Here is a 27565-nt window from a genome sequence, read left to right on the forward strand (position 1 = left end):
CAGGTTTAAGCCCTGAAGTGTGCAGGGTGAGTGTCAATCAGTGACACCTCGTCACAGAGTGGGGAGGGATCAGCAGTCTCAATGACCCCATCCCACTCTGTGACGAAATTGGGACTGCTGCCTTGCCTCATCAGGCAGCAGTGCCAACCCTCCTGGGACCTCCGATGCAGAAGGTAAGTGTGTGTGATCTTTTTAAATGAATGTTTGGTGCGTGCGTATATGTTTGAATGTTGATGAGTGTTGTTAATGGATGTGCGTGCATGCGTGTGTGGGAAAGAATGTGTGAGTGTGCTTCCTGTCCACCCCTTTCCCCCCTAAAACTGACGCCCGCTACTACTTTTTGTTGATGTGTGCTTGGCATTGTGGATACTGCGGTAAGTCTGAACAGCAATGCCCACTCCATCTGAGACTCCAATGTGCAATGGTTAAGAATTAGTGTCCCTTAGGGAGATACTGATGAGCTCTTTGTTAGAGGATTCATGGACTGATTCTTTGTATGGTTATTTGAGGCCTGCACAGGGATGCAACGTTTAGCTCTCTAAATAGGGTAAATAATTGCAGAGGCTTTTTAAGACATGGGCAAAGTGGCCGATTGTCCCTCCTCGCCCTTGCATGGGCCCCCTGGGAGAGATAGTTTTCCCTCCAGCTCAGTTCTGTGCATGCTAACGCAGTTTAGCGTCAAAAAAATTAGCGCCGGCTAACGCCATTCTGAAGCGCCATGCGGGCGCCGTATTTATAGAATGGCGTTAGCCGGCGTTAGCCGACCGGCGCTGCCTGGTGTGCGTGAAAAAAAAACACGTACACCAGGCAGCGCCGGCGTAGGGGAAAATGGCGTATGGGCGTCTCAAAATGGGGCAAGTCAGGTTGAGTCAAAAAAATCGCCTCAACCCGATTTGCGCCATTTTTTTACGACGCCCATCCCCCATTAACATGACTCCTGTCTTAGCAAAGACAGGAGTCATGCCCCCTTGCCCAATGGCCATGCCCAGGGGACTTATGTCCCCTGGGCATGGTCATTGGGCATAGTGGCATGTAGGGGGGCACAAATCAGGCCCCCCTATGCCACAATAAAAAAACAAAAAAAATACTTACCTGAACTTACCTTAATGTCCCTGGGGTGGGTCCCTCCATCCTTGGGTGTCCTCCTGGGGTGGGCAAGGGTGGCAGGGGGTGTCCCTGGGGGCAGGAGAGGGCACCTCTGGGCTCATTCTGAGCCCACAGGTCCCTTAACGCCTGCCCTGACCCAGGCGTTAAATTCAGGCGCAAATGCGGGGTTTTTTGCCCCGCCCACTCCCGGGCGTCATTTTTGCCCGGGAGTATAAATACCACGCACATGCCTGGGAGTCATTTTTTTAGACGGGAACGCCTACCTTGCATATCATTAACGCAAGGAAGGTGTTCACGGCAAAAAATGACGCTAACTCCATGAACTTTGGCGCTAGACGCGTCTAACGCCAAAGTATAAATATGGAGTTAGTTTTGCGTCGAATTTGCGTAGAAAAAAACTACGCAAATTTGGCGCAAACGGAGTATAAATATGCCCCTTCGTTTTTTTCAATGAAATGGGAAAAAGGGGCTGCAGAAGAAGGCTTGTGTTTTTTCCCCTGAAAACGGCATCAACAAAGGGTTTGCGGTGCTAAAATCACCAGCTTTCAGGAACAGACAGACTTGAATCAGAAAACCCAATTTTTCAACGCAATTTTGGCATTATACTGGGTCATACCCCATTTTTACGATTTTTTTGTGCTTTCAGCCTCCTTCCAGTCAGTGACAGAAATGGGCGAGCAACCAATGCTGGATCCCAGAAACCTAAACATTTCTGAAAAGTAGACAAAATTCTGAATTCAGCAAGGGATAATTTGTGTAGATCCTACAAGGGTTTCCTACAGAAAATAACAACTGAAAAAACTAATATTTAAATTGAGGTGAAAAAAAAGCAATTTTTCTCTATTTTTTCCTGCAATGTCTGCTGGACTCTTCTGGTTGCGGGGATATATAGGGCTTGTAGGTTCATCAAGAACCCTAGGTACCCAGAGCCAATAAATGAGCTGCACCCTGCAGTGGGTTTTCATTCTATACCGGGTATACAGCAATTCATTTGCTGAAATATAAAGAGTGAAAAATAGCTATCAAGAAAACCTTTGTATTTCCAAAATGGGCACAAGATAAGGTGTGGAGAAGCAGTGGTTATTCGCACATCTCTGAATTCCGGGGTGCCCATACTAGCATGTGAATTACAGGGCATTTCTCAAATAGACGTCTTTTTTACACACTCTCTCATATTTGGAAGGAAAAAATGTAGAGAAAGACAAGGAGCAATAACACTTGTTTTGCTATTCTATGTTCCCCCAAGTCTCCTGATAAAAATTATACCTCACTTGTGTGGGTAGGCCTAGCGCCCGCAACAGGAAATGCCCCAAAACACAACGTGGACACATCACATTTTTTGACAGAAAACAGAGGTGTTTTTTGCAAAGTGCCTACCTGTAGGTTTTGGCCTCTAGCTCAGACGGCACCTAGGGAAACCTACCAAACCTGTGCATTTTTAAAAACTAGAGACCTAGGGGAATCGAAGATGGGGTGACTTGTGGGGCTCTGACCAGGTTCTGTTACCCAGAATCCTTTGCAAACCTCAAAATTTGGATAAAAAAAACACATTTTCCTCACATTTCGGTGACAGAAAGTTCTGGAATCTGAGAGGAGCCACGAATTTCCTTCCACCCAGCTTTCCCCCAAGTCTCCAGATAAAAATGATACCTCACTTGTGTCGGTAGGCCTAGCGCCTGTGACAGGAAATGCCCCAAAACAGAACGTGGACACATCACATTTTTTCACAGAAAACAGAGGTGTTTTTTACAAAGTGCCTACCTGTGGATTTTGGCCTCTACCTCAGCCGACCCCAGGGGGGGGCAAAATGGCCTAAAATAAATATGCCACCCAAACCCCCCGGGGAGCGACCCTTGCCCGGTGCCTAGAGGTATCGGCCTAATAACGAAAGGCCGATCTGCCCCCAGGGGGGGCAGAAATGACCTAAAATAAATCCCCACCCCCACTCCCATCAAGCCCCCCCGGGAGCGACCCTTGCCTACGGGGTCGCTCCCCTTGCGCGACATTGGCGCAAAAAAAAAAATCCCGGTGCCTAGTTGTTTCCCCTAAAATCAGCCGATCTGCCCCCAATGGGGGCAGAAATGGTATAAATACAATTTGCCCCCCAGGGGAGCGACCCTTGCCTAATGGGTCGCTCCCCATCTCTAAAAAAACACACAAAAAAATTTAGCCCTGGCGCCTACAGGATAATGGCCTAAAATAAATTTGCCCCCCACCGCCCCCAAGCCCCTTGCCTACGGGGTCGCTCCCCTTGGGTGACATTGGCGCAAAAAAAAAAAAGATCCCCGGTGCCTAGTTGTTTCTGCCCCCCTTGGGGGAAGATTGACCTAAAATAGGCCGATTTGCCCCCAAGGGGGGCAGAAATGGTCTAAATACAATTTGCCCCCCAGGGGAACGACCCTTGCCTAATGGGTCTCTCCCCGTCTCAAAAAAAAAAAAAAAAAAAACACAACAAAATAATTAGCCCTGGCGCCTAGAGGTTTCTGCCCCCCCCTGGGGGCAGATATGCCTAATAACAATAGGCCGATCTGCCCCCGGGTGGGGGGGGCCAGGGGAGAAATGGCCCAAAATAAATTTGCCCCCTCACCCCCCAACCCCCCAGGAGCGACCCTTGCCTAGTTGTTTCTGCCCCCTTGGGGGCAGATTGACCTAAAATTGGCCGATCTGCCCCCAAGGGGGGCAGAAATGGTCTAAATACAATTCGCCCCCCAGGGGAGCGACCCTTGCCTAATGGGCCTGGCGCTAGCGGTTTCTGCCCCCCCCCGGGGGCAGATCGGCCTAATAACAATAGGCCGATCTTCCCCCAGGGAAGGCAGAAATGGCCTAAAATAAATTTGCCCTGCTACCCCCAATCCCCCCCACGGGAGCGACCCTTGCCTATGGGGTCGCTCCCCTTGCGTGACATTGGCGCAAAAAAAATCCCTGGTGCCTAGTTGTTTCTGCCCACTTGGGGGCAGATTGACCTACAATCGGCTGATCTGCCCCCAAGGGGGGCAGAAATGGTCTAAATACAATTTGCCCCCCAGGGGAGCGATCCTTGCCTAATGGGTCGCTCCCCATCTCTAAAAAAAGAAAAAAAAAAAAAAAACACAAAAAAATATTTAGCCCTGGCGTCTAGAGGTTTCTGCCCCCCCCTGGGGGCAGATATGCCTAATAACAATAGGCCGATCTGCCCCCGGGGGGGGTAGAAATGGCCCAAAATAAATTTGCCCCCTCAACCTCCCAACCCCCACAGGAGCGACCCTTGCCTAGTTGTTTCTGCCCCCTTGGGGGCAGATTGACCTAAAATTGGCCGATCTGCCCCCAAGGGGGGCAGAAATGGTCTAAATACAATTCACCCCCCAGGGAGCGACCCTTGCCTAATGGGCCTGGCGCTAGAGGTTTCTGCCCCCCCCGGGGGCAGATCGGCCTAATAACAATAGGCCGATCTGCCCCTAGGGAAGGCAGAAATGGCCTAAAATAAATTTGCCCCCCTACCCCCAATCCCCCCCACGGGAGCGACCCTTGCCTATGGGGTCGCTCCCCTTGCGTGACATTGGCGCAATAAAAATCCCTGGTGCCTAGTTGTTTCTGCCCCCTTGGGGGCAGATTGACCTACAATCGGCCGATCTGCCCCCAAGGGGGGCAGAAATGGTCTAAATACAATTTTCCCCCCAGGGGAGCGATCCTTGCCTAATGGGTCGCTCCCCATCTCTAAAAAAACAAACAAACAAACAAACAAAAAACACACAAAAAAATTAGCCCTGGCGCCTAGATCGGCCTAATAACAATAGGCCGAAATGGCCTAAAATAAATGTGCCCCCCCACCTCCCCAACCCTCCCCCGGGAGCGACCCTTGCCTACGGGGTTGCTCCCCTTGCGTGACATTTGCGCAAAAAAAAATCCCCGGTGCCTAGTGGTTTCTGCCCCCCTTGGGGGCAGATTGACCTAAAATCGGCCGATCTGCCCCCAAGTGGGGCAGAAATGGTCTAAATACAATTTGCACCCCAGGGGAGCGATCCTTGCCCAATGGGTCGCTTCCCATCTCTAAAAAAGCAAAAATCAAACACCCCAAAAAAATTTGCCCTTGCACCTAGAGGTTTCTGCCCCCATGGGGGCAGATCGGCCTAATAACAATAGGCTGATCTGCCCTTGCGGGGGCAGAAATGGCCTGAAATAAAAAAAAATTAAAACCCCCGGTGCGACCCTTGTCTACGGGGTCGCTCCGCTTGGGTGACATTGGCGCAAAAAAAAAATCCCCGGTGCCTAGTGGTTTCTGGGGGCAGATTGACCTAAAATCGGCCGATCTGCCCCCAAAGGCGGCAGAAATGGCCTAAATACACTTTGCCCCTCCAGGGGAGCAACCCTTGCTTGCTTTCTGTAAACCAAAAAAATAAAAAAAATGCCCGGTGGCTAGTGGTTTCTGTCCCCCTTGGGGGCAGATCGGCCTAATTAAAATAGGCTGATCTGCCCCCCAGGGGGGCAGAAATGGCCTAAAATACATTTGCCCCCCAGGGGAACGACCCTTGCCTAAGGGGTCGCTCCCCTTGCATGAAATTCACGAAGAAAATATCCTCTGTGGTGTCTAGTGGTTTCTGTCCCCCTTGGGGGGCAGATCGGCCTCATAAAAATGGGCCCCAAGGGGGGCAGAAATGGCCTAAATGTAATTTGCCCCCTAGGGGAGCGACCCTTGCCTAAGGGGTCGCTCCCCACCCCTAAATAAAAAAAACAAACAAAAAAAAAAAGATCCCTGGTGCCTAGAGGTTTCTGCCCCACCTGGGGGCAGAAAAGACCTTAATAAAATGCCCCCCCAGGAGCGACCCTTGCCCAAGGGGTCGCTCCCTTATGCCCATTTCCAAATAAAAAAAAACTCCCTGGTGTCTAGTGGTTTCTGTCCCCCTTGGGGGCAGATTGGCCTCATAAAAATAGGCCGATCTGCCCCCAAAGGGGGCAGAAATGGCCTAAATGTAATTTGCCCCCTATGGGAGCGAACCTTGCCTAAGGGGTCGCTCCCCACCTCTAAAAAAAAAAAAAGATCCCTGGTGCCTAGAGGTTTCTGCCCCCCTGTGGGCAGATCGGCCTAATAATAGGTAGATCTGCCCCCGTGGGGCAGAAAAGATCTTAAAAAAAATCCCCCCCCCGGAGCGACCCTTGCCCAAGGGGTCGCTCCCTTATGCCAATTTCCAAATAAAAATAAAATCCCTGGTGTCTAGTGGGCGTTTCAAAAGCCGGATTGCTTTACAATCCGGCTTTTGAAACGCTGAGAGAGACTTCAAAGTGAAAGAAATACATTTCCTTCCCTTTGAAGACTCTCGGGGCCTCCTCCACGTGATCGGAAGAGAATTGCTTTGCATTTCTCTTCCGAGCGCGCTGGAAGCTCAGCTTCCAGCGCGAAGGAGGAGGCCTCTGTGACAATCATCGTGCGATGCGCGCTGACGTCACGGGGGGGTCGGGGGTGGAAGTGGAAGGGATTCCCCTTCCATCCACGACCGGGGGGTGTGGGTAGGGGGCCCATGGGGGGGAACGCTAGCGCTCCCCCCGGTTCCCGGGTGCAGGACGAGGTCACCTTATCCAAGGCACCATAGGGGTTAAGATGACACTGAATAATTGTGGATTTGAGAGATGCGTACAGCTAGCTTTCTGTTGGTAATGACATGAGGTTTGTTCATGATGTTTACTGTACCTCAGGGGTCCAGTGAGCTCTACCTGCCACGTGATGTTGTCAAATTCACTCTCTCTCTGGGATGTTGATGACTGTTGTTGTATTCCAAGAGTAAGTGGACCTGTATGTGTGGCCATCTTGGAAGATTTCTATGCTTGCTGCAGGCTGGAGCTGGTCTTATGCCTGGGGTGGTCAGCCTGTATGTTCGAGGCATGTGTCTGGTTGCCTAATGTTCGATCCTGTTTACAATGAACAGCAGCTCTATTTTACCCTCAGCTGTCAGTTTCACATTACCTTGATCTGTGACCTTGATCTGTGATTTTTTTAATGACTTGGCTTTATTTCGGTCATTGAACTATTGAAGGTATGCAATCACATTTTGGAAGATTAGCTATCTGACTTCGTATACTCAACCACGTCCAAAGTTGTGGTGGCCACTTTTGTACCCTGGATGTGATGCACTGTGGTCTTTAAACTGCTCACACAGTGCCAAGATCTGTTATGATCACCACTTGAAGGTACCCCGCTCCCACTTCAAAGCCATGAAATTAATTCAGCCCACTTGTCCAAGGCATGCGTGGTTTCATGGCGTCGACCTTGTGAACAAATTATGTGTGAGTGTACTTTACCGTAGGGAGATCTCAACCCGACTGTGGAGTCTTTCTATAGTAAAGTATGAGGGAAAAAATAGTTTATTCAACTCGAAAAACGAGTAAAATATTTTTATGTTATATATTAATGTCAATTAATTCTATATATGTTTATTGTGAATGTAGAAGAAAAGAAATAATGCTACAGCCCTGTTAACATAATTTTGAATTAAATCTTTAGTTGGTGTAAATATATTAAATTCACTAAAATAATATTTCTTAAGTTTAAATAAAAAGTAACTTCCCAACTTAAGGAAAACATATTTTTATTAGGCAATAATACTTATTAAAAGTGATGTATATAATTAATTAGAAGTAATGTAATTATATTTCAATAAAAGTTACTGCTACATTCATTTATAAATTCAAAAAAGGTTGTTAAACTATTTTATAAATACTATTTGTTTTGTTTCTAGATTTTTTTAACACTAAACGTATGTTTATTTATATTGTACCTATTTTAAATAATTTAGATTAATTTAACATTATTTTCTATGGGGTTTTATTTTAAGTCCCTACTGCTTTTATTGTTTATGGGAGGGTGTTGCAGTATCAGTGGTTGGTCACGTGTGGTGCGGGAGGTACTGTAGCTCTGAGCTGGAGTTATTTACTATTTGGGTCCCTTTTTAGTTGTAGTAACTTTTGAAGTGCGGTTTGTGAATACCAATGGACTTACTGTTTTATGGCGGATGCATGTCCCTTTTTACACCTCTCCCTAGTCCACGCTAAACCCCTCTTTTCCCCTTCTCCCAGCCACTCCTGACCCCTCCAAAAGTTACTACTAAATAGTAAACATATGTGTGAGGATTTCCACATAGAAAAGATAGGATAGGTGGAGGTGGAGATTTATACTCACAGGTTTGTGAATAGGATTTTGTAGTACTTTAGTACTACTATTGCATTACTAGCCAAGTACTACAAAATGCAGTTTTGCAGAGTGTGAATTTCACTTTATTGCCCAACCTAAGTATTTTCTTAATAGTTAACTCAGGACTTGGGAGTGTACCAAATAATGTACATCTGTTTTAAAATGTCGGACTTGTTTCTGGCTCAAATGTTAAAGTTTATCCTAGTGTGACACTCTCCTAATCAATTCACACTGGGGTAAGGGCATTATCAATGTATTCATATATTAATCTATTTATTCCAAAAGTTTCACTGTGTGAATATACCCTAGCATGACCTGTATTGAGCAGATTTAAAAAAAAAGACCCAATGGGTAGTGCCAGATAAAGGGTTTTTGGGGCCTTGGGCAAGAGATATTTTGTGGGCCTGTGCTTAGAATAACTTTAAATGTATGTCTCATTATTTGTCAATTCTAGCTTTTATCACACCAAACAATGTTAAATTATACAGTAAGTTGTCAGAAACATGGGTATGCAAAATTGGGCAAAAGCTCGCTGTCTACAAGGTAAACTGTATGAAAATAAAGCCTAACCAAGCATTGATAATGCTATTTCTGTTTTCGCAAGAATCTAGATTTTTTTTGTCTTTCGATAACAACATTTTACATCAAATCCAGCATCCAACCAGCCTGTTCCTCCTATTGTTGGACAGATGCAACAAGGGTGAATTGGCAAAGTTTTGGTGAATATGAACATAACATGCACACTTACCACTTGAAAATATAACTTTAATTGCAAGATATATGTGACCACAGATAAACCTCCTTCACCTTTGGCATTGTCACTTCAACACAGACAATCAAAATACTGCATAAGAGAGTAAGATCACTCCATGGGTGAAAGCTGATAATATCCTCCTTCATTATCTTCCGCCACCTTGTACACCGTGTGTCAGGTAGGAAGAGGTGGATACAGAAGTCAGGTAGAGAGAAGAGAGAGGTTTAAGTGATTGTGAGAGGCAGAGATAGAAAGGTAGAAAAAATGAAGTAGAGAAAGGTGATGTAGGAAGACAGGAAAAGGCAGAGAGAGGCAAGGTAGGCAGGGGAGCTAAGTGTGAGTTATAGGCAAGATGAGCAAGGTATGGACAGAGAGTTGTTAGATTGATAGGTAAGGAAGAGAGAGGTGGATTGGAAAGTAGAGAGTTATGAGGTAGGGCTAGATATTGATAGGAAGAATCAGAGGTTACCATACGCAGAGAGAGGGGAAGCATTTGAGACAACAAAAGAGGGCCAAGAGAGTCTTTTGACTGGCCCGATCACTTCACCAGGAGGTCCAATTAAAGGCATGTCTGGAGCAATTTCCAATTGTGTGACAATCTTAGCCATTGGCCTATAGCTGACCTTATGTTTCCCAGTTTTTCATAGTCTTCCCGTATCCTTTTTTCAGACAGTTCTTCCCACTCAGTCTTCTTTTTTTTACTCAGGGAGCATGTCTCTTTAAAACTGTGGATGAAACAATCAATGGACAAGAGATGATACTGTGCAATATAGTGGAGCTGAAGAGCACTAGAAAGTAGAAAGATGTTCTAATTCTACAAAGAGTTGAACACAAATAGTTGAATCTTGTGTCAACAATTTCACAATACTTGTTGACCTGGGAGTATTCCTATGTACTTTGGAAGCTCCTTCAAGCAAATTTCAGGTAGTACTGTTTATCTTTGTTTTTTGTTTTTTAAATTGTTAAGAAACTTTAGCTGGTCAGAACAGTAGTTTTAGACTACTTGAGTTTCTGCTCAAGTATGATCTAAAGTAGGTGACCCTTGGTTCAACAATTTAATGCTTTGAAGTTTTCTAAGAGCCTTTCTAAGCATTGTGGAAGTTTTTCTTATGTGATGCCAGGTTTAAGTGCTGTATGTCTGGTGCCACTTTCCACTGCTATTTGGCAATGTGATTAGTCAAGTCAAGTCTTGGGCTTAAATTCCTTTTAAAAAGATTTGCCCTCCAAGCAATATTGTGATGCTTTATGTCCTAGCTTGTGCCAACTTGCTGAGTCATACCTCTCAGTACTCAGGCACAAAAAATGTTGGATTTGCAAAACCAGTGCCGCTGACTATGCAAGTGCAGGTCGAAACCTGGCATGCAAAATAGTGTTTTTAGATTCCTATTTACCATTGCACATTGCAATGCTCATATTATGATCCACAAGATCAACATCAAGGAGGTGGGTGATTTGCATCTTTTATCATCAAGTCCTTTTGCTTTCTTAAGGATCGCAGAATTAATTGCGCTGCCAAAGGTAAAGCGAGTCACCGTGCAAAATCAGGACATTATGTTATGACCCGTGTCTATCATGAACTGATTCATATAAAAAAACTGCAGTTTCATTGACTAGAACTATATGTAGAGCTCCCCAAAGGGCTACACATCAGGTCAAAGAGAAACAAGTGCCCTCTTTCTCCAACAATTGAGAACATATGTTATGTCTGTGACCTTGCTATTGCCACTGTGGTTAATTATGTTACATGAGTTGTATTTTTTATTATATAATTATTCTATGTTATTGTATCATGAGTGTACGTAATGTAAAACGTTGTTCTGACCTTAAGAACCTTACAATAGATTGTGTGATGCTGTATAGGTAAAACAAAAATACAACATCCACTTCCCTTTTACAATCCCAAAGAATATGTGCTATGCAGTGCCTTTGAATTTCATTGTAAGAGCCAAATTATATTCGGTTTGCAAATGTTCAGCATTAGAGTCCATAAGAATTCCCACGCAGCGGAGATTTAGGGCCTCATTGCGACGCAAGGGTAATGGTGGCGGTCTGACCGCCGCCAAAGCGGTGGTCCAACTGCTTTGGCGGCGGTCTGACAGCCACATGATGATTACGGCGGTCGTGCAGCAAGCAGACCACCAGCACCACCAGTTCTCCTCCACAGGAGGGTCTAGCGGTTCTAATCCGCCATCGTTTACATGGCGGTAGTACTGGGTGCAGGGTACCTCTAAGCTCCCCATGCACTTGGCATGGGCAGTGCAGGGTCCCCCCTGGCCAGTTCCGTCACAAGGTTCAGACAGTGAACTTTGCGACAGCTGCTGGTGCACCATACACACTACAACATTGCCGCCGGCTCGATTACTAGCCGGCGACAATGCTGTAGGCCGTTTCCCACTGGGACAGCGGGAAACTCATAATGGGGCCCTTGGGAAGGCGGCCGCAGTGGCTGCAACCTGACCGTCGGGACTTCGGCAGATGGTGTAAAGTGTCTGACAAAGTCATAATGACCCCCTTAATGTCTGCAGTGACAAGAGGTTTCTGTCACTACTATTATGCAAAACCAGAGATGAGGAGCATGTTTATGTTAAGTGACATACTAGGTAGGGCAAGGCGAATTTGAGGTGTGAGTGATCTGTTGATTCTGGGGGAGATAGTGAACGACTTGACAAATGTTATGCCTCAATAGGAGCATTTCATAGTGGCAATGTGCGAAAATGTTTGTCCATTGCATACCATGAATGTTTAAATGGTCATGGTGATTTAATAGTAATTGTTAACAAGTGACTTAGGGGCATATTTATACTCTGTTTGCACTGAATGTGTGTCAAAAATTTTGACGCACATTCGATGCAAACCATGCACCATATTTAAACTTTGACGCCCGAGCCCTCGGAAGTCAAATTTCCTCTATGTGTGTCATTTTTTGGATGCGGGAAACTGCCTTGCGTTAATGACATGCAAGTTAGGCGTTCCCGCCCAAAAAATGACTTTAAGGCCTGTGCGCCTTATTTATAATCCAGCGTCATTTTGACGCACAGGAGGGGGCGGGCCTTAAAAAAACAGCGCACAGCCTGATGTGTGCCTTTTTTTAATGCCTGGGTCAGGGCAGGCGTTAAGAGACCTGTGGGCTCACTTCCATGGTCTCTCACTATGGAAGGAGTCCAGAGGTGCCCTTCCCTGCCCCCAGGGACACTCCCTCCCACCCTGGCCCACCCCTTGAGGACACCCATGGATGGGGGACCCATCCCAGGTAAGTACAGGTAAGTTGAGGTAAGTATTTTTTTACATTTCTTTAAAGTGGCATAGGGGGGCCTAATTTGGGCCCCCCTACAAGCCACTGTGCCCAATGACCATGCCCAAGGGATAGAAGTCCCCTGGGCATTGCCATTGGGCAAGGGGGCATGACTCCTGTCTTTGCTAAGACAGGAGTCATTTCAATGGGGGTTGTGTGTCAAAAAATGGCGCAAGTCCGGTTTGAGGCATGATTTTTGCCTCAAACCTGACTTGCAACATTTTTTGACGCACACCCCTCATTTTCCCCTACGCCGGCGCGGCCTGGTTTGAGTCATTTATTTTTACTCTGACCAGTCCGCAGCGGCGGCTAACGTCTTTCCTTAAATAAGGCGCCCGCATGGTGCGTAGGAATGGCGTTAGCCGGCGGTAAAACATTTTACGCAAACCAGCGCCGGCGCTGGTTTGTGTCAAAAAGTATAAATATGGGCCTTAATGAAATTGTCTAATTTTGTGGTTTTGCTTTTAAGCACAGCATTTACCACCAGGGTGATCAGGTTATTCTCTTGGTTTTGGGAAGATGTTCCATAAATACCTCCATATAACATTTTTTTATCTTTATTTAATTCCTAAATCAACCCAACTCACCTCACACATTTTTAAAGATGGTGGTAATTTACTGTAATAACATAGGTCCAAGAATATTTGGGGACAGTGCTTACTGGCGGGATTAGGTACAGTAGAAATTGTGTACGGAGATATACATGTAAGTTTGAGGTTTTGATAGTGTGTGTTATGCAAAAGATACTTTTATAGCCTTTCTTTTCACATGCTATTCGAATCCGTCAATGTCTCTCATGAATGCAAAAATATAGTTCAAGATATTTGCCCTATACCTAGTCAAGGAGTGGATTCCTAAAAGGGATAACAGGCAACATAATTTCTTCTTTGTTATTAAGCCGTTAGTTGGTGAATCTCTTATGATCGTTTGTTTATCAATACATAATAAAGGTTTACTGTTATTTTGACATTAATTTCAAGACCAAACATATGTAAGAAGTGGATTAAACAGAATCCCACTCTAGTCTCTGAGTCTTTAGGAGCTGCCGGACATATTTGGATGCTAGGACACGTGACCACTAACAGAGTGGTCATTGACACTGACATTGATATTTAGGTCCCGCTTACTAGAGGGGCTGAGATAGTTGATAAAAATGGTGTGGATGGTGCAATAGTCCAAACATGATTCTTTACCTACTGTATTGTAGTGTAGGAAATCTCCCCATGCAGTGGCATTGTGCTAAGAGGAACTTGGATAGTCTGCTTAAAGGGGCCATCAGGTGAATGATGTTATAATAAATCTCTAAACCCCAGCTCGCATCATCAAACTAACAACCATTCTAGAATGCCTAATGTTGCTGATTGTTAGAGACAAAGAACTGGGCAAAGAGAAGTGCTATTGTTCTTTTCACTGGATGGTTCTTTTAATGATGTCTTCCTAAATGTAAGTGTCAGATATCTGAGGTTAATATGAGGATATACAAAAGAATACCATGAGGTGACTGCCTGGGGAGGGTCATAACTTTGAGGATGAGCAGCATTAGAGTATTTTGGATGGGGAATGTAGATCCTTGTTTATGGGTACCTCAATGGGTGAGATAGAGGGACTTAAACTGGGTGTTTTTGGTAGTTGATAGCCAGTATATGGATGCTACAGCTGAAGCAATTTAATCATTTTTTACATCCATGAGAGGCAGGGCCTACCGCTCTTTGGATTCTTTAAAACTGGTAGAAGCTAATGGACATTCAGACTTTTGGAAATGGTTTAAAAGTAGTATTGGGGCTCCCAACATGTGTAATAGAACAGGTGGTAAAGGTAGAGACTAATATGAAGTCTTGGAATTATGTGGCTATGAACCCAAGCTTGTGCTTTTGGTATGAAGAGTTATCTGTGCCAGGGCAAAAAATATCAACTTTTTGCAACAAGGAAATCTGTTGTAGTGAACTACAGTGGGCAAAAAGTAAGGGTACAACTTACTAGAATTGCCAATTATTTTAATATTATGGATTTTAAAGTTGAGAACCTTTCTTTTTTTATCAAAGAAGTACTTAAATGAAATCTGTTTAATGGATTCAAGGCACAGTGATCTTGGATACCTGGTTATAAAGGCTTCATCACTATATTTGATTGAATCTTGACAGGATGATTTAGTGTACCCATATCTTTCAAAGCTACCTAATCCACAAATATGTTTCAATCTATTGGCATTTCAAATAAGTTTTAACTTTTTTATATGCATGACCTGACAAGGTACAATATTTAGTGGATGAGGATGGACAATGTACACCTGGCTAAAGATGGAATTTTAACACACGTATATTGTTTGATTGAATTATTTTATCTTAGTGAGGTGTTCAATTTTTAAACTAATTTCTTGAAATATGGCATAAGATCAAGAAGTGATGCAATCTGTCTGATTTATAATATACAATTCTTTGATGTAGCCTATGACGGGTAAGGTTTTTAAGGACAGTTTTTGGTTTAAATGATCTTGTATGTATTTGATGTTTGTTTTTTAGGTTGTTTCTGTTGATTTTATGTATTCCTGTCATTTGATAGAGTATGATCTAATTAAACTTTTAGTTTACTATTACTTAGTTACAACCACTAACATATGTATGTACAGAACGTAGTGTAAGACTCTTGTAAGGGGGAACAGGAGAGTCTCTGTGGAGAAGGTGAGTCCAGCATTATGATAAGTGCCATAGTTCTTGATAACAAGTACCACAGTGGGAGCCAAAGGATGGTTAGGGAAAAGGATTGCTTCAGTTTTGTCCTGGTTTAGTTTGTGCCAATCGTCATGCATCCACAAGAAGATTTTAAATATGCAGCAGCAAAGGTCGTTGGCGCTGTGCTGTTACGGCCATGCCTCATAAGGATCGAGCTGTTACTTGATATTTATGTGCCTAGTAGGTAGACCATACTTTGCTTTACACGAACCTAAGAAGTTATCATGGCAAGAATCAGGTATTGAATACGTGGTCCACACAGCTGTACATAGACATTTATTTAGCTTAAACGTAGGTGAGGATCAGATGAAATTTCTACACTAATTGAGAGGAGGTGATGTGGATACCATTAGAAATTGTCTACACTAAATAGTTTTACATACTTGCAAAACAATTTACAATTTCAGGCATGTGGACATTAAGTGATTTATAAAAATTTCCATTGTTTTTAACCAAGCCTTGGAGGTGAGATTGAAAGCCAGGTTTACAGGTTCTAAAGTCTGAAAGTTAGTCCCTACGCCACACCTCACCCACAGAATAAGGCATACAGTGGCGGGTGGTTCTTATTGTGATAGTTTCTCAGTAGCAGGAGTTCCTTATTAAATGGATGACGCAATAATAGACAATTTAAGCTGTAAATGACATGCATTATCAGGAATATTCCATAGTAAGTGCTAAATAAAGTCACATGGTTCCCACTGTATGTATTTTGTAGTGATGATGAATTCATGCTAAAGTTCACTCATAAATAGCACATCATGCATGGACCTTGGAAACTTGCAAAGTACCCTGCAACTTCTAGTGTGGATTTTCAATATAATGTAATGTAAATGGGGCACATGGATACCGGTATTCCATAGTTATTGCCATGCACTGCATACCGTAAAATGGGGGTTGCTGTTAAGTGCGCCGTTGAATTTTTAGGCATGGATGTCAATTCACCAAAATGCTAGGGGTAGCGGAAATGACGTCATGCAGATTTTGCACAACACCATCACAGAGCTGACCTCTTGTTGCTGCTTATATTTGCAGGTATGGGATTAGGTGAAATAGACAGAGTAAAAACAACAGAAAGGAAACATGACTATTTGAGTCAGGCTTGCTTCCTGTTCCTGTTCCTGTTCCTGTTTTATAACCCTTGACACCAGGGGTAGCACAGACCGAGTCATGCGTACCAAAGAGCAAGTTAAGGGTAGCGGACCCTAATTGACGCCCATCATGTTTTGGGGGAAATGGGAAAACCTGTTTGTGTTTATCACTGACAGGTGAGACTCCCTTCAATCACAGGGATACATCTCAAGGACAATGTTGGAACCGGTGTATTTCACAGCAAATTTTATATAATGCATATAAATTAATACACTTATTGTAGATTATTGATAGCATGTGGTGACAGGTGGCCCTCAGTATAAGTACCTTGCAGTGATAAGTGATCTTTGTAAGCATTGTTCTGTGGCAGGGATGTTGCAAAGCAGTGACCCACAAGGACAGAATATTCTAATTGTATATTGAGTATCATGACAGGTGCTTCTGTAGTGAGTCCCATGTAGTGACAGGGTGATATCATGCTATGGACTCCTAGCAGTAATACGTAGTAATCCTTGGAAGCATTGTTCTGTGGCAGGGCTATTGCACAGCATTGATACTCAGGGACACAATATTCTAATTGTATATTGAGTATCATGACTGGGTGCTTCTGCTATGAATGTTATGTAGTGATATGATGATTTCAAGCTGTGTACTTCCAGCAGTAATAAGTAGTAATCCTTGTAAGCATTGTTCTGTGGAAGGGATGTTGCACAGCAGTAATACAGAAGGACAGAATATTCTAATTGTATATTGAGTATCATGACAGGTGCTTCTGTAGTGAGTCCCATGCAGTGATAGGGTGATGTCATGCTATTGACTCTTGCTAAGAGATAATCCTTGTAAATACTGTTAACTGGCAGCCCTGATTAAGGGTGTATAATGTTCTTACTGTACATTGAATGGAAAAAACAGGTGCATGCATGCTCTACTCATGTCACAACCAGAGGCTTCTACTTACTTGGAGCCTAGAAAGAGCCAATGCATCCAAACCCAGGTGAACAGCAGCATTGTGAGGACAATAGGGATGCTGAAGACGAACCAAGTCCCAAAATGCACCACCTCAGCATCAGGATAACGCCTGCAAAACAGAGAGCACATTTGCTTCCGGGAAATATTGAAGAATGCATTATTGCACAGCAGTTGTATTGGAACAGATGCGAAGAAAAGGAGAGCACAGCCAGGTTAGGAAGTAACCTACTCAGTTTTATGCCCAGTGATCCGCAACACCAGGGGTGAGAAGTATGCTGCTAGATAGACCATTGTGGGAAAAGGATCAGACCCCTGTGGTGGTCAGTGAACTTTTGAAGTGTTGAGTTAAATGTCTACCTTGAATTGCATCAATCCAGTGAAGTCATAAATATGTTAATCCAGATGCTGTTTGAGGATATTCTCTACCCAATAGGATTTTTTATTGGAACAATGCATTCTACAGCACAAATGACAAATTCATTTTCTAATATGTCACGGGATTTGCAGGCAGTTCCCAAGGGGCACTTATAAAATATTCACATTTTCTGTCATGGTGTGCCTAGTACTCCTGCATTAATATAATGGAGTGGGCATCCTCAGTTAGAAAAAACTGATAAAATGGCTGCTCAACTGTGCGCTTTTTGCACAATTTCTTTAAACAAGTGTTTAAGAGGCCAGACCCTTTATAACGTGAGCATGCAATTCGACAAGGCATTCTATACTATTTCAAAACGCACATATATTATCCCCTTTCCCTTCTAAGATCCTCTTCCTTTCTGAGCTTCTTCCAAGTAGATTCTTACTCATGTAATATGACTCAGCATGGAGCACAGTGGGAAAATGACATGTTACACCAATCTTTCATTCCCAGGATTTAGCTAGCAGGATAATCCCTTGCTAAACAGATATATGTTTATAATGCAGAGCTATCACTCAGGTCATATTCAGTGTTCAGGCCTGTTATAGTAGAGTTATATACAGTGATGATAAAACCATAAAAAACTAATGATATAGATCATGAAATGATTCTGAGTAATACATTTACAGACATATCAGTAAGTGTCTTCTAACAGCAACACAATGAAGCCTTAGTATTAACAAGAAATGCTTCCAACTTAGTGTCAATTGTCACTCGAACATCAACTCTCTTATATTTCGGAAGTATACTTATTTTGATTAACTGTTTCTATTAATATTAATATCTGAATAGGTTGTCAAAAGGCATCACTGATTATTAATAGTATCGCTGCTTTTTAATAGTATCGCTGCCCAAGAACATATGGAGAGTCTCAGTACATCGCAAGATCTTCTGGTTCATTGTATCTCTGTAACTCCAGAGGAGCAAGTGAGCAAAAAACAGAAGGGAGAAAAGAAAAACATTAAAACTACCACCTCACAAAGTTACTCCACCTTCTGCTGGAAAAGATTCCATATGGTAATGCGTAATTTTGGCCGTCTCTTTATATGTTACAATGGTAATCTAATAATGTATTAGAACGTTGGAATGTTGGGAGCTCCATTGAAAACAATTGAGTTCTCGGGCTTCTAATTGCCAGTAGAAGTCCGGAGAGCCAACATTTTCCTCAGGATCCATGAGGCCTTTGTTTTTTTTATTAGAACATTTTGCACTCTAGTAGCAAAATGTTCTAATAGCCTCATAGCCCTCCGCAGCTGGGCTCTACGGCATTAAAGTCCAGCTCCCTTGTTAGAGGACGCTGGAGCTGGCCTTTAATGGCTGGTGTAACCTGCTACGGCGGGCTTTTAGGCTATACTATATCCTGTGCCTTAACTCTACTAAACGCAACTTAACGCTACTAATGTAAAGTGAAGCACCCAAATCACATTATTATAGACTAATGTATGTGTGTGCTTAATGGTCATCCTTAACATGTTAAATTGTTGTACTTATGCATACTTGTAGCCATGTATTTTGATTTATATGGCTGTATTGAAATTGCAGATAATCACGTTTCATGCATAATTTGGTCTTCCTTTATAATTATAAGGTGCATTTATAATCATGTATCTCGAATTGCATTCAATGTTTTATCAATTTAGCTTAACCAAAGGTCTCAAGAATGTTATTTCTTGTGTTTAAACTTCAGCCTGGAGTTTTGCTGGCACAGCAATGTTCTTTCTTTGCAGATGTATTCGTGCGATTCTGCAGTTAGTGAAAGGCATAATGTGTATTCATAGATAGTGAGATCCAGGGTGAATAATTTGGCAAGGACGAGGAAGAGCTAACAAACAGAGAAGAAAAGACTTCTGCTTCTGTACTAGGCGCCCGGAGATGTTCATGGTAGTCCTAGCGTTCAATTCGTGAAATGGGAGACCTGAGTGGAGATGTGCATGTCAATTGTAAGGAACAGGAAAAATAACTGGTGTTGGTGACGTGGATTTCCTGAATGTTTTGCAGGTTTAATTGGTATTCCACGATTAGTCAAGGGCAGATTCCCTTCAGGCTATGCACCTCCTCTCTATCAGAACTTATACAGATGTTTCTGGTACGCTGACACTTTCCTATTCATCCAAGAAATAACTAAGGTTCCCTTCCTTAGTTTAGTTTATGGTATTTAGTTCAACATATGTTTATTCAATGATTAGACAAGAAGACCAAAACTTGTATATGGACCATCAGATTCTGTTTCTCACCTTTGTATTGCCTCATCTGAAATTCTAGTATGCCTTATGCTTATGCAATTTAATTTCATTCAATCCTTTAATTCATCTGTGGTGATTTTGTACTTATATAATATGTTTCTGAAATTCATTTATATTAGTTTGGCTTTTAACTTGTAATAAACCTTTGCACTTTAAGTATTGTTGTCTGGTATTAAGTGTGTGACCAAATGGGTTGCACTGCAAATTGAATTGTGAGATTGATTCTAACTCTCCTTTACCCTTCAAGCATCCTAAAAAGGTCCATCACAAGAGGAGAAATAAGAACAAGGGCCAAGAGCTCTATCGGATACAAACCAAAGAATTCAGGACCAAACAGTTGCTTGAATCCCTAAAGGAAGCATCTCAACCCATGCCACACCACCATGTTACAGGATCAGTCAGTAGGTTGATCTAGTCTGAGTGTGGATGTGGTTTTGAGAACAGGTACCTCTTCCCCTTGTCATAAATTCTGTCTGGCAGATAAACATACTGAGGATTCTATCCCTTTTGTGTTCAGTTCCTGCTTGATAGACCTCAATTCTCTCCTTCTGATCACGGTGTGGGAGCTCAAAATAGAGAATAGTATAAAACCTCTTTTCCGTCTATTTTCTGTCTTCTGTAAGGCTGTATTCCGATACTTTCTCTCATCTCAGGTGATTTAACGTCCATAAGACCATAACTCTGATCCCTACTCCAGGTATATTGGTGGAAAGGTGGAAGGCCTTCACCATGTAAGAGGCCATCTCCCTTTACACGCCTGAGAGGTCGGACAAAACCTCAGACAATTCCTCCCATTAGCACCTCATTTTTTACCTGCACTGGGATTCCCAGGTCACAGTATTGTGCACCTCTCCGCAAACTGTCTGGGGTTTCTATTTCCTCTTCAAGTGTCACAAGGGCCTCTGTGGCTTGGGACTCAAACAGCACTGCACCTGTCAGTTTCTTGTTTATTTCCACCATGCAGCAATCCATTTTTTTCATTCGTCTTTTCTCCCTTCCTAATTTCTGCTCCACTGATAGTACACCATGTGAGAAAGATTCCGATACTCTTTTGACCTCCTTGACCACTGCTTTGCTCATGTCCTCCATCAACCTGCTATGTAAAGTGTTGATAGAGTGCATAAATGGTTTTCCTTTTTGCATCACTGCTCAATCCTCTGACTGATAAGCTGCAATCTCCTCTGTCATGTCCCATATTAAAGAAGTCCTCTTTATTCTTTTTTTGCTGCTTTGGCAGTAACAAATCAGGTACCTTGACAACCTCTCCACCTTGCACATGAAGATGGTCTGTAGACAAATAACTCTCTGTGCACCTGAAGAGACTGCCAATCAAGAGGGGTGCCCTTTCCCCACTGCCTCTACCATGGCCAACTTCCAGAATGAGGAAAATATTGCAAACCGACACAAAATTGATCTACTCATATTTCTTTGTTTCCGTCTTGCTGTGGAAGGCTATGGGTATTGGAAACACACTATTGATTTAAAAAGTGTATGAGATCAAAAGATTGGCAAATCTAGGGTAGGGAAGCTTTGTTTAGAGCGTACCTTATTCCGCTACAAATATTATTTCTAATTGACACCATCTGTTTGGGGTTAGCAAAAGTAAAATAATTGAATGTGCCCAGTATCCCCACACCAGCTAAATTTCACAATTGGCAAACACTTCTAAATATCACTGAAGAACAACTCACTGCTTAGGTTCCGAATGGTACCTTTAATTCCTCAGTTTTGAGTCCCGGTGGGTGGTTTTTGTGGCCAGTTGACACAAATGAGTACCAGGCATGTTTTGTTAATTCCTCTTGAGGGTTTGAGAGCAAGCTGGCCTGACCCTCACTTTGTCTCAGCTCAACATTCAGGTATCGTCACTACATACAGTGTGGGTAAACTGTGCCATCAATGATTACATTTTTCCAATTTAACAGCTGTCAAAGAACACCTTAGTCTTCTGTCTGAAGAAGTCAATCTACAAGATTTCCTGTTAGGACCCAAGAAGCCACGCTCAAAGCGTTTCCTGTATGCTATATATAACAAGATCAGAAACTATCCCAGATGGAAGCTGCTGCATGTTTAAGGCAGATACATTAAGAAAACGTGGAAAAGGCTTTAGCTGTTGTCAATAATGGCATGAACACTTTCTCCAACAGAATTTACACCCTCAATAATATTGTGCCATCTGCAATTGATATTATTCAGAATGACATGTCCTTTTTATAATATGAACAAAGCCAGCTACGTTCTATCATGCAGTTAAGTTGGACACTGCAGATTCTCAAAAGTGGCTGTGTGCCCTAGAAGCACATTAACGTTACTGAATTCTTTGCTGCTGTTAACTTGTCCAGACAACAACAGATAATTCCTGAAAAAGAAACTAGTTATATCATGCTTAACACTGAGAAATTAGAAAAGTTGCCTTTCACTGTAGAAATCTCCTCACCAGTATGGCTAATACGTGGAGTGATAAATCTGCCCTTTTCATCTCTATACGTCTCTAAATTTCAATCCTCTCAACAAGTTCTAAATTCGCTACACTGGCTGCCGGCTGCTCAAAGAATTTAATTGAAATCCCTATGCATTGCTCGAAGATCACTCACCCAGACGGGTCTCAAGATTGGGAATGCATTGATCACTCCTTAAATCCCTACAAGACGATTGCGTTCTTCCATCGCCTGCCAAGCTCTGGTTCCTCCGATCCAGAGAGTGAGAAGAGGTGGACGATATTTCTGGTACAATGTTTCCAAGCCACGAAATTCCATGGCTACTACCTTGCGGACTGCTGAATTGGAATTGCCATTCAACAAATAGCTACAGGCTTGGCTGTTAGCACAATCTTGTTGATCGCATGGCTCTGCTGACAGATGTTTAACATCGTCACCGCTGTGGATTATGTATCACACTATAGTGCTGGGATAACCTAGGTAGCTATGTGCTCTGTAAGTGCCTAATACAATACAATACATTTCAACCTTTCATTTCACGAAATGCATCAAGCATTTTGCAATAGGCAGGCTTGAATAGCTAGGAGACTGTCACATACACGAGGTGTGGGAGTTGCCTTTCGATTACATCGATGTATGAATGGCAAAACAGAGGTCTTTCTTAGTAGAACCAAATGTGAGACTACTGTTAGTCATTCTATGATTTGTAAGCAGCTGTCCTTGCATGGCCTTTGCAATGTGGAGGTCGCAAATTTGGCATGCTATCTAAAGGGTACTCCTGTCTCTTGAATTCGTCCAGCATTTCAGATACTTTCAAATGGAAGTTATGTGGCTCTGAACGATCAAAGCTGCTGCAGAATGAAGAGATGTACGATCTCCATATAGCAAGGTCATTGGCTGAGACACAATCCCTATTAAATACCAGCTTTCCAAAGTATTTTGGGGAATTGGAGAGCAGAATATTCAATGCATCACATACTGCAGGGATTGCACACTTTTTTAAGGCTGTCGGTTCTGGATATGTAAGCACCTTCCAGACCATGTTTGGAGTACTACCTGCAGCCATATACTCACTCTTTTTGGGTGTCTTTGGCTGATTCCCTATAACTTTGGCATTAATTGGCAGAGTTCTGCTGATGCTTTTTTTTATATGCACTTATAGCGTGTCATGACGTCAAGCCTGCACCTCCTGTGGACAAGGACTGTTAATGTTCTTGATGAGGGTTCATTCACAGACATGCCCCTTGAGACTAAGGTTGATTCATGAGGCATCCAATGAGCCACTGCTTGTGGATTTGCTGGCTCCAACAACATCTGGCACAATGGACAGTGCTACCTACGCAGTTCAGTATGCGCCGGAGGCTTCTGCCCACTTCTGCTCTGTGGATCCTTCTGCCATCTCCTTGATCAACTTGCCACCTGCCGCAGTGGAGTCCTTCCTGGTCTCAATCTCCCTTGATGACATCGGGGATTTTTTGCCGCAACATGATTATTGTTAGAATTTAACCATTGTTTTTTCTCTAAAATGTGACACCAAATTGCTTTTTAATTTGGGCTGCCTGTTGGTGTGCTTGGCTTGTTGATTTAGACATTGTCTCTTATGTCTGTTTGAGCTCTACTTTTAGAGTTTTTATGCTTTTATTAGAGCATTTTTAACATTAGGGCTTGGACTTCGCACACTTGTTCCGGGATTAGGGGAGGGTGTTGTGGGTCCATCTTAGTTAGTTGCTTGGGAACAGTGACAGCTTAGCTTAGGTTTGCAGCCTGTGCCCTTTTACCTAGTGATTATGCTCTGTATTATTGTATTACATTTTTTTCATTTTATTATTGCTTCTTTTAGTGGCGTTGTTTTTATTTCATTATCAACTGCTATTCTGCGAAAGGGTCATTATCAGTGTTATGGACGACATACTTTGCATAATGTTCTTTTACTCGGAATCTCAAGAACAGAATGTGAGCCACACAAAATAATATTTTGTAGTGGCTGCCCCAAGACTGTGTAAACAGTACAGTGCTTAGGTACATACCCTCATCAGGCTTCTGTGCATAAACATGTCCCCTATAAAAACACCTCGTTGGGCAAAGGGCATTAAAGGGGATTCCAACCAGAATTTCCATCCATGCTGCATGCCGGTTTTCGGTCAAACCTCAGCCTCTTGTCTCCATGGAGCCTGTCTTGGAGACTGTAAGGAAATGCCTCCTTGGCATGGTTACCCCCTGACTTTTTGCCTTTGCTGATGCTAAGTTTTGATTGAAAGTGTGCTGGGACCCTGCTAACCAGGCCTCAGCACCAGTGTTCTTTCCCTAAACTGTGCCTTTGCTTCCACAATTGGCACAGCCCTGGCACTCAGATAAGTCCCTTGTAACTGGTATCCCTGGTACCAAGGGCCCTGATGCCATGGGAAGGTCTCTAAAGGCTGCAGCATGTCTTATGCCACCCTGGGGACCCCTCACTCAGCACATGCACACTGCCTCGCAGCTTGTGTGTGCTGGTGGGGAGAAAATGACTACGTCGACATGGCATGCCCCTCAAAGTGCCATGCCAACCTCACACTGCCTGTGGCATAGGTAAGTCACCCCTCTAGCAGGCCTTACAGCCCTAAGGCAGGATGCACTATACCACAGATGAGGGCATATGTCCATGCCCCTACAGTGTCTAAGCAAAACCTTAGACATTGTAAATGCAGGGTATCCATAGGAGTATATAGTCTGGGAGTTTGTCAAACACGAACTCCATAGTTCCATAATGGCTACACTGAAATCTGGGAAGTCTGGTATCAAACTTCTCAGCACAATAAATACACACTGATGCCAGTGTGCAATTTATTGTAGCATGCACTCAGAGGGCATCTTAGAGATGCCCCCTGAATACCAATCCGACTTCTAGTGTGGGGCTGACCAGTTTCTGCCAGACTACCTCAACCAGACGAGTTGCTGGCCACATGGGGAGAGTGCCTTTGTCACTCTGTGGCCAGGAACAAAGCTTGTACTGGGTGGAGGTGCTTCTCACCTCCCCCTGCAGGAACTGTAACACCTGGCGGTGAGCCTCAAAGGCTCACCCCTTTTGTTACAGCACCACAGGGCAACCCAGCTAGTGGAGATGCCCGCCCCTCCGGCCACGGCCCCCACTTTTGGCGACAAGGCTGGAGGAGATAATTAGGAAAACAAGGAGGAGTCACCCACCAGTCAGGACAGCCCCTAAGGTGCCCTGAGCTGAGGTGACCCCTGCCTTTAGAAATCCTCCATCTTAGTTTTGGAGGATTCCCCCAATAGGATTAGGGATGTGCCTCCCACCCCACAGGGAGGAGGCACAAAGAGGGTGCAGCCACCCTCCAGTACAGTAGCCATTGGCTACTGCCCTCCCAGACCTAAACACACCCCTACATTTAGTATTTAGGGGCACCCCAGAACTCAGGAAATCAGATTCCTGCAACCTGAACTACAAAGAAGGACTGCTGACCTAGAAGCCTGCAGAGACGACGGACGACAACAACTGCTTTGGCCTGTCTCCAGAGTCGAAAACCTGCAACCAGTGACGCATCCAACAGGGACCAGCGACCTCTGAAGCCTCAGAGGACTACCCTGACCCCCAGGACCAAGAAACTCCCATGAGCAGCGGCTCTGCTAAAAAACAGCAACATCTTTGCAACAAAGAAGCAACTTTCAAAGATTTCACACTCTGCACCCGACGCCCCCGGCTCGAGATCCAGAGAACCAACACCACATGGAGGACTCCCCGGCAACTGCGACCCCGTGAGTAGCCCGAGACGACCCCCCTAGACCTCCACAGCGACGCCTGCAGAGATAATCCAGAGGGTCCTCCTGACCGCGACTGCCTGTAACGAGGGACCCGATGCCTGGACCAAGCACTGCACCCGCAGTCCCCAGGCCTTGAAGGAACCGAACCTCAGGACAGAAGTGACCCCCTGGCGACTCTCTGCCTAGCCCAGGTGGTGGCTGCCCCTGTGTCTGCCTTCACCGCTAGAGTGACTCCCGGGTCCCTCTATTGTTTCCTATCTAAAGCCCGATGCCTGCTTTGCACACTGCACCCGGCCGCCCCTGTGCCACTGTGGGTGTGTTTTGTGTGCCTACTTGTGTCCCCCCAGTGCTCTACAAAACCCCCCTGGTCTGCCCCCGAGGACGTGGGTACTTACCTGCTGGCAGACTGGAACCTGAGCACTCCTGTTCTCCATAGGCGCGTAGGTGTTTTGGGCACCTCTTTGACCTCTGCACCTGACCGCCCTGAGCTGCTGGTGTGGTAACTTTGGGTTTGCCTTGAACCCCCAATGGTGGGCTGCCTATGCCCAGGAACTGAGACTTGTAAGTGTGTTACTTACCTCACAATCTAATCATTACTTACCTCCCCAAGGAAATGTTGATTTTTGCAGTGTCCACTTTTAAAATAGCTTATTGCCATTTTAACAAAAACTGTATATGCTATTGCTCTAATTCAAAGTTCCTAACTTACCTGTGTGGAGTACCTTGAATTTTATGTATTTACTTCAAGTCTTGAACCTGTGGTTCTTAAAATAAAGTAAGAAAATATATTTTTCTGTATAAAAACCTATTGGCCTGGAGTAAAGTCTTTGAGTGTGTGTTCCTCATTTATTGCCTGTGTGTGTACCACAAATGCTCAACATTACCCTCTGATAAGCCTACTGCTCTACCACACTACCACAAAATAGAGCATTAGAATTATCTAATATTGCCACTATCTTACCTCTAAGGGGAACCCTTGGACTCTGTGCACACTATTTCTTACTTTGAAATAGTATATACAGAGCCAACTTCCTACAGAGACTGGCGACCTGACCTTGTACCAAGGTAACAGGGCTTCTCATGGACATTGTTCGGACAGATTTGGCTTGCATTGCCATGCTTTCGCTTAGAGGCTAGAGATTAGGCTTTTTGATAGGAATTTATATACTCATGTCATGACAATATTTTGGGGTTGTTTATATTTAAATCTCTAATTTTCTCATTCCTGATTTTGTTATTCCTCATTATCCTAATCATTGCAGCTCATGCATTTTATCATAGATTGCAGTCTTTTCAATAAAGGTATTGAAAACTGTCCTGCATCTCTTTTCTTGCCTCTATGTGTGTAAGAGACTCGTATGTGGAGAGAAAAGAGTAAGGCTTGTTTCAGCACAATTTTCTCTGAGGGGGTTTCAGAGTTCCATGCAAGGCTCCCACAAATCACCTGTACCGATTGGGTACGGCTGAGGTACTGCTAGGCAGCTAGGAGGGTTAGGCGGCCAGCCACCAGCTGGTGTGAGAGTGACTTAGTCACCTGCAACACAGAGGTGCTGCCACCCCAAATCCAGCAATCTGGTTGGAGTACGAGAGTCCTTATGACAATGCCAGCTT

General features: G+C 43.9%; 1 protein-coding gene across 1 annotated transcript in view; it reads right to left on the reverse strand.

The window, feature by feature from the left end:
* SLC13A4 (solute carrier family 13 member 4) overlaps positions 1-27565 on the reverse strand; it is a 235981-nt gene that overhangs the window by 85566 nt on the left and 122850 nt on the right. The window contains exons 9-10 of the mRNA XM_069227958.1: positions 17089-17208; positions 9644-9745 (exon numbers count right to left, since the gene is read on the reverse strand). Of these exons, the coding sequence (XP_069084059.1) occupies positions 9644-9745; positions 17089-17208 (222 nt within the window). The remainder of the gene's footprint in view (positions 1-9643; positions 9746-17088; positions 17209-27565) is intronic.

This window comes from Pleurodeles waltl, chromosome 4_1, assembly GCF_031143425.1.
Source record: "Pleurodeles waltl isolate 20211129_DDA chromosome 4_1, aPleWal1.hap1.20221129, whole genome shotgun sequence".
Lineage (NCBI taxonomy): Eukaryota > Metazoa > Chordata > Amphibia > Caudata > Salamandridae > Pleurodeles > Pleurodeles waltl.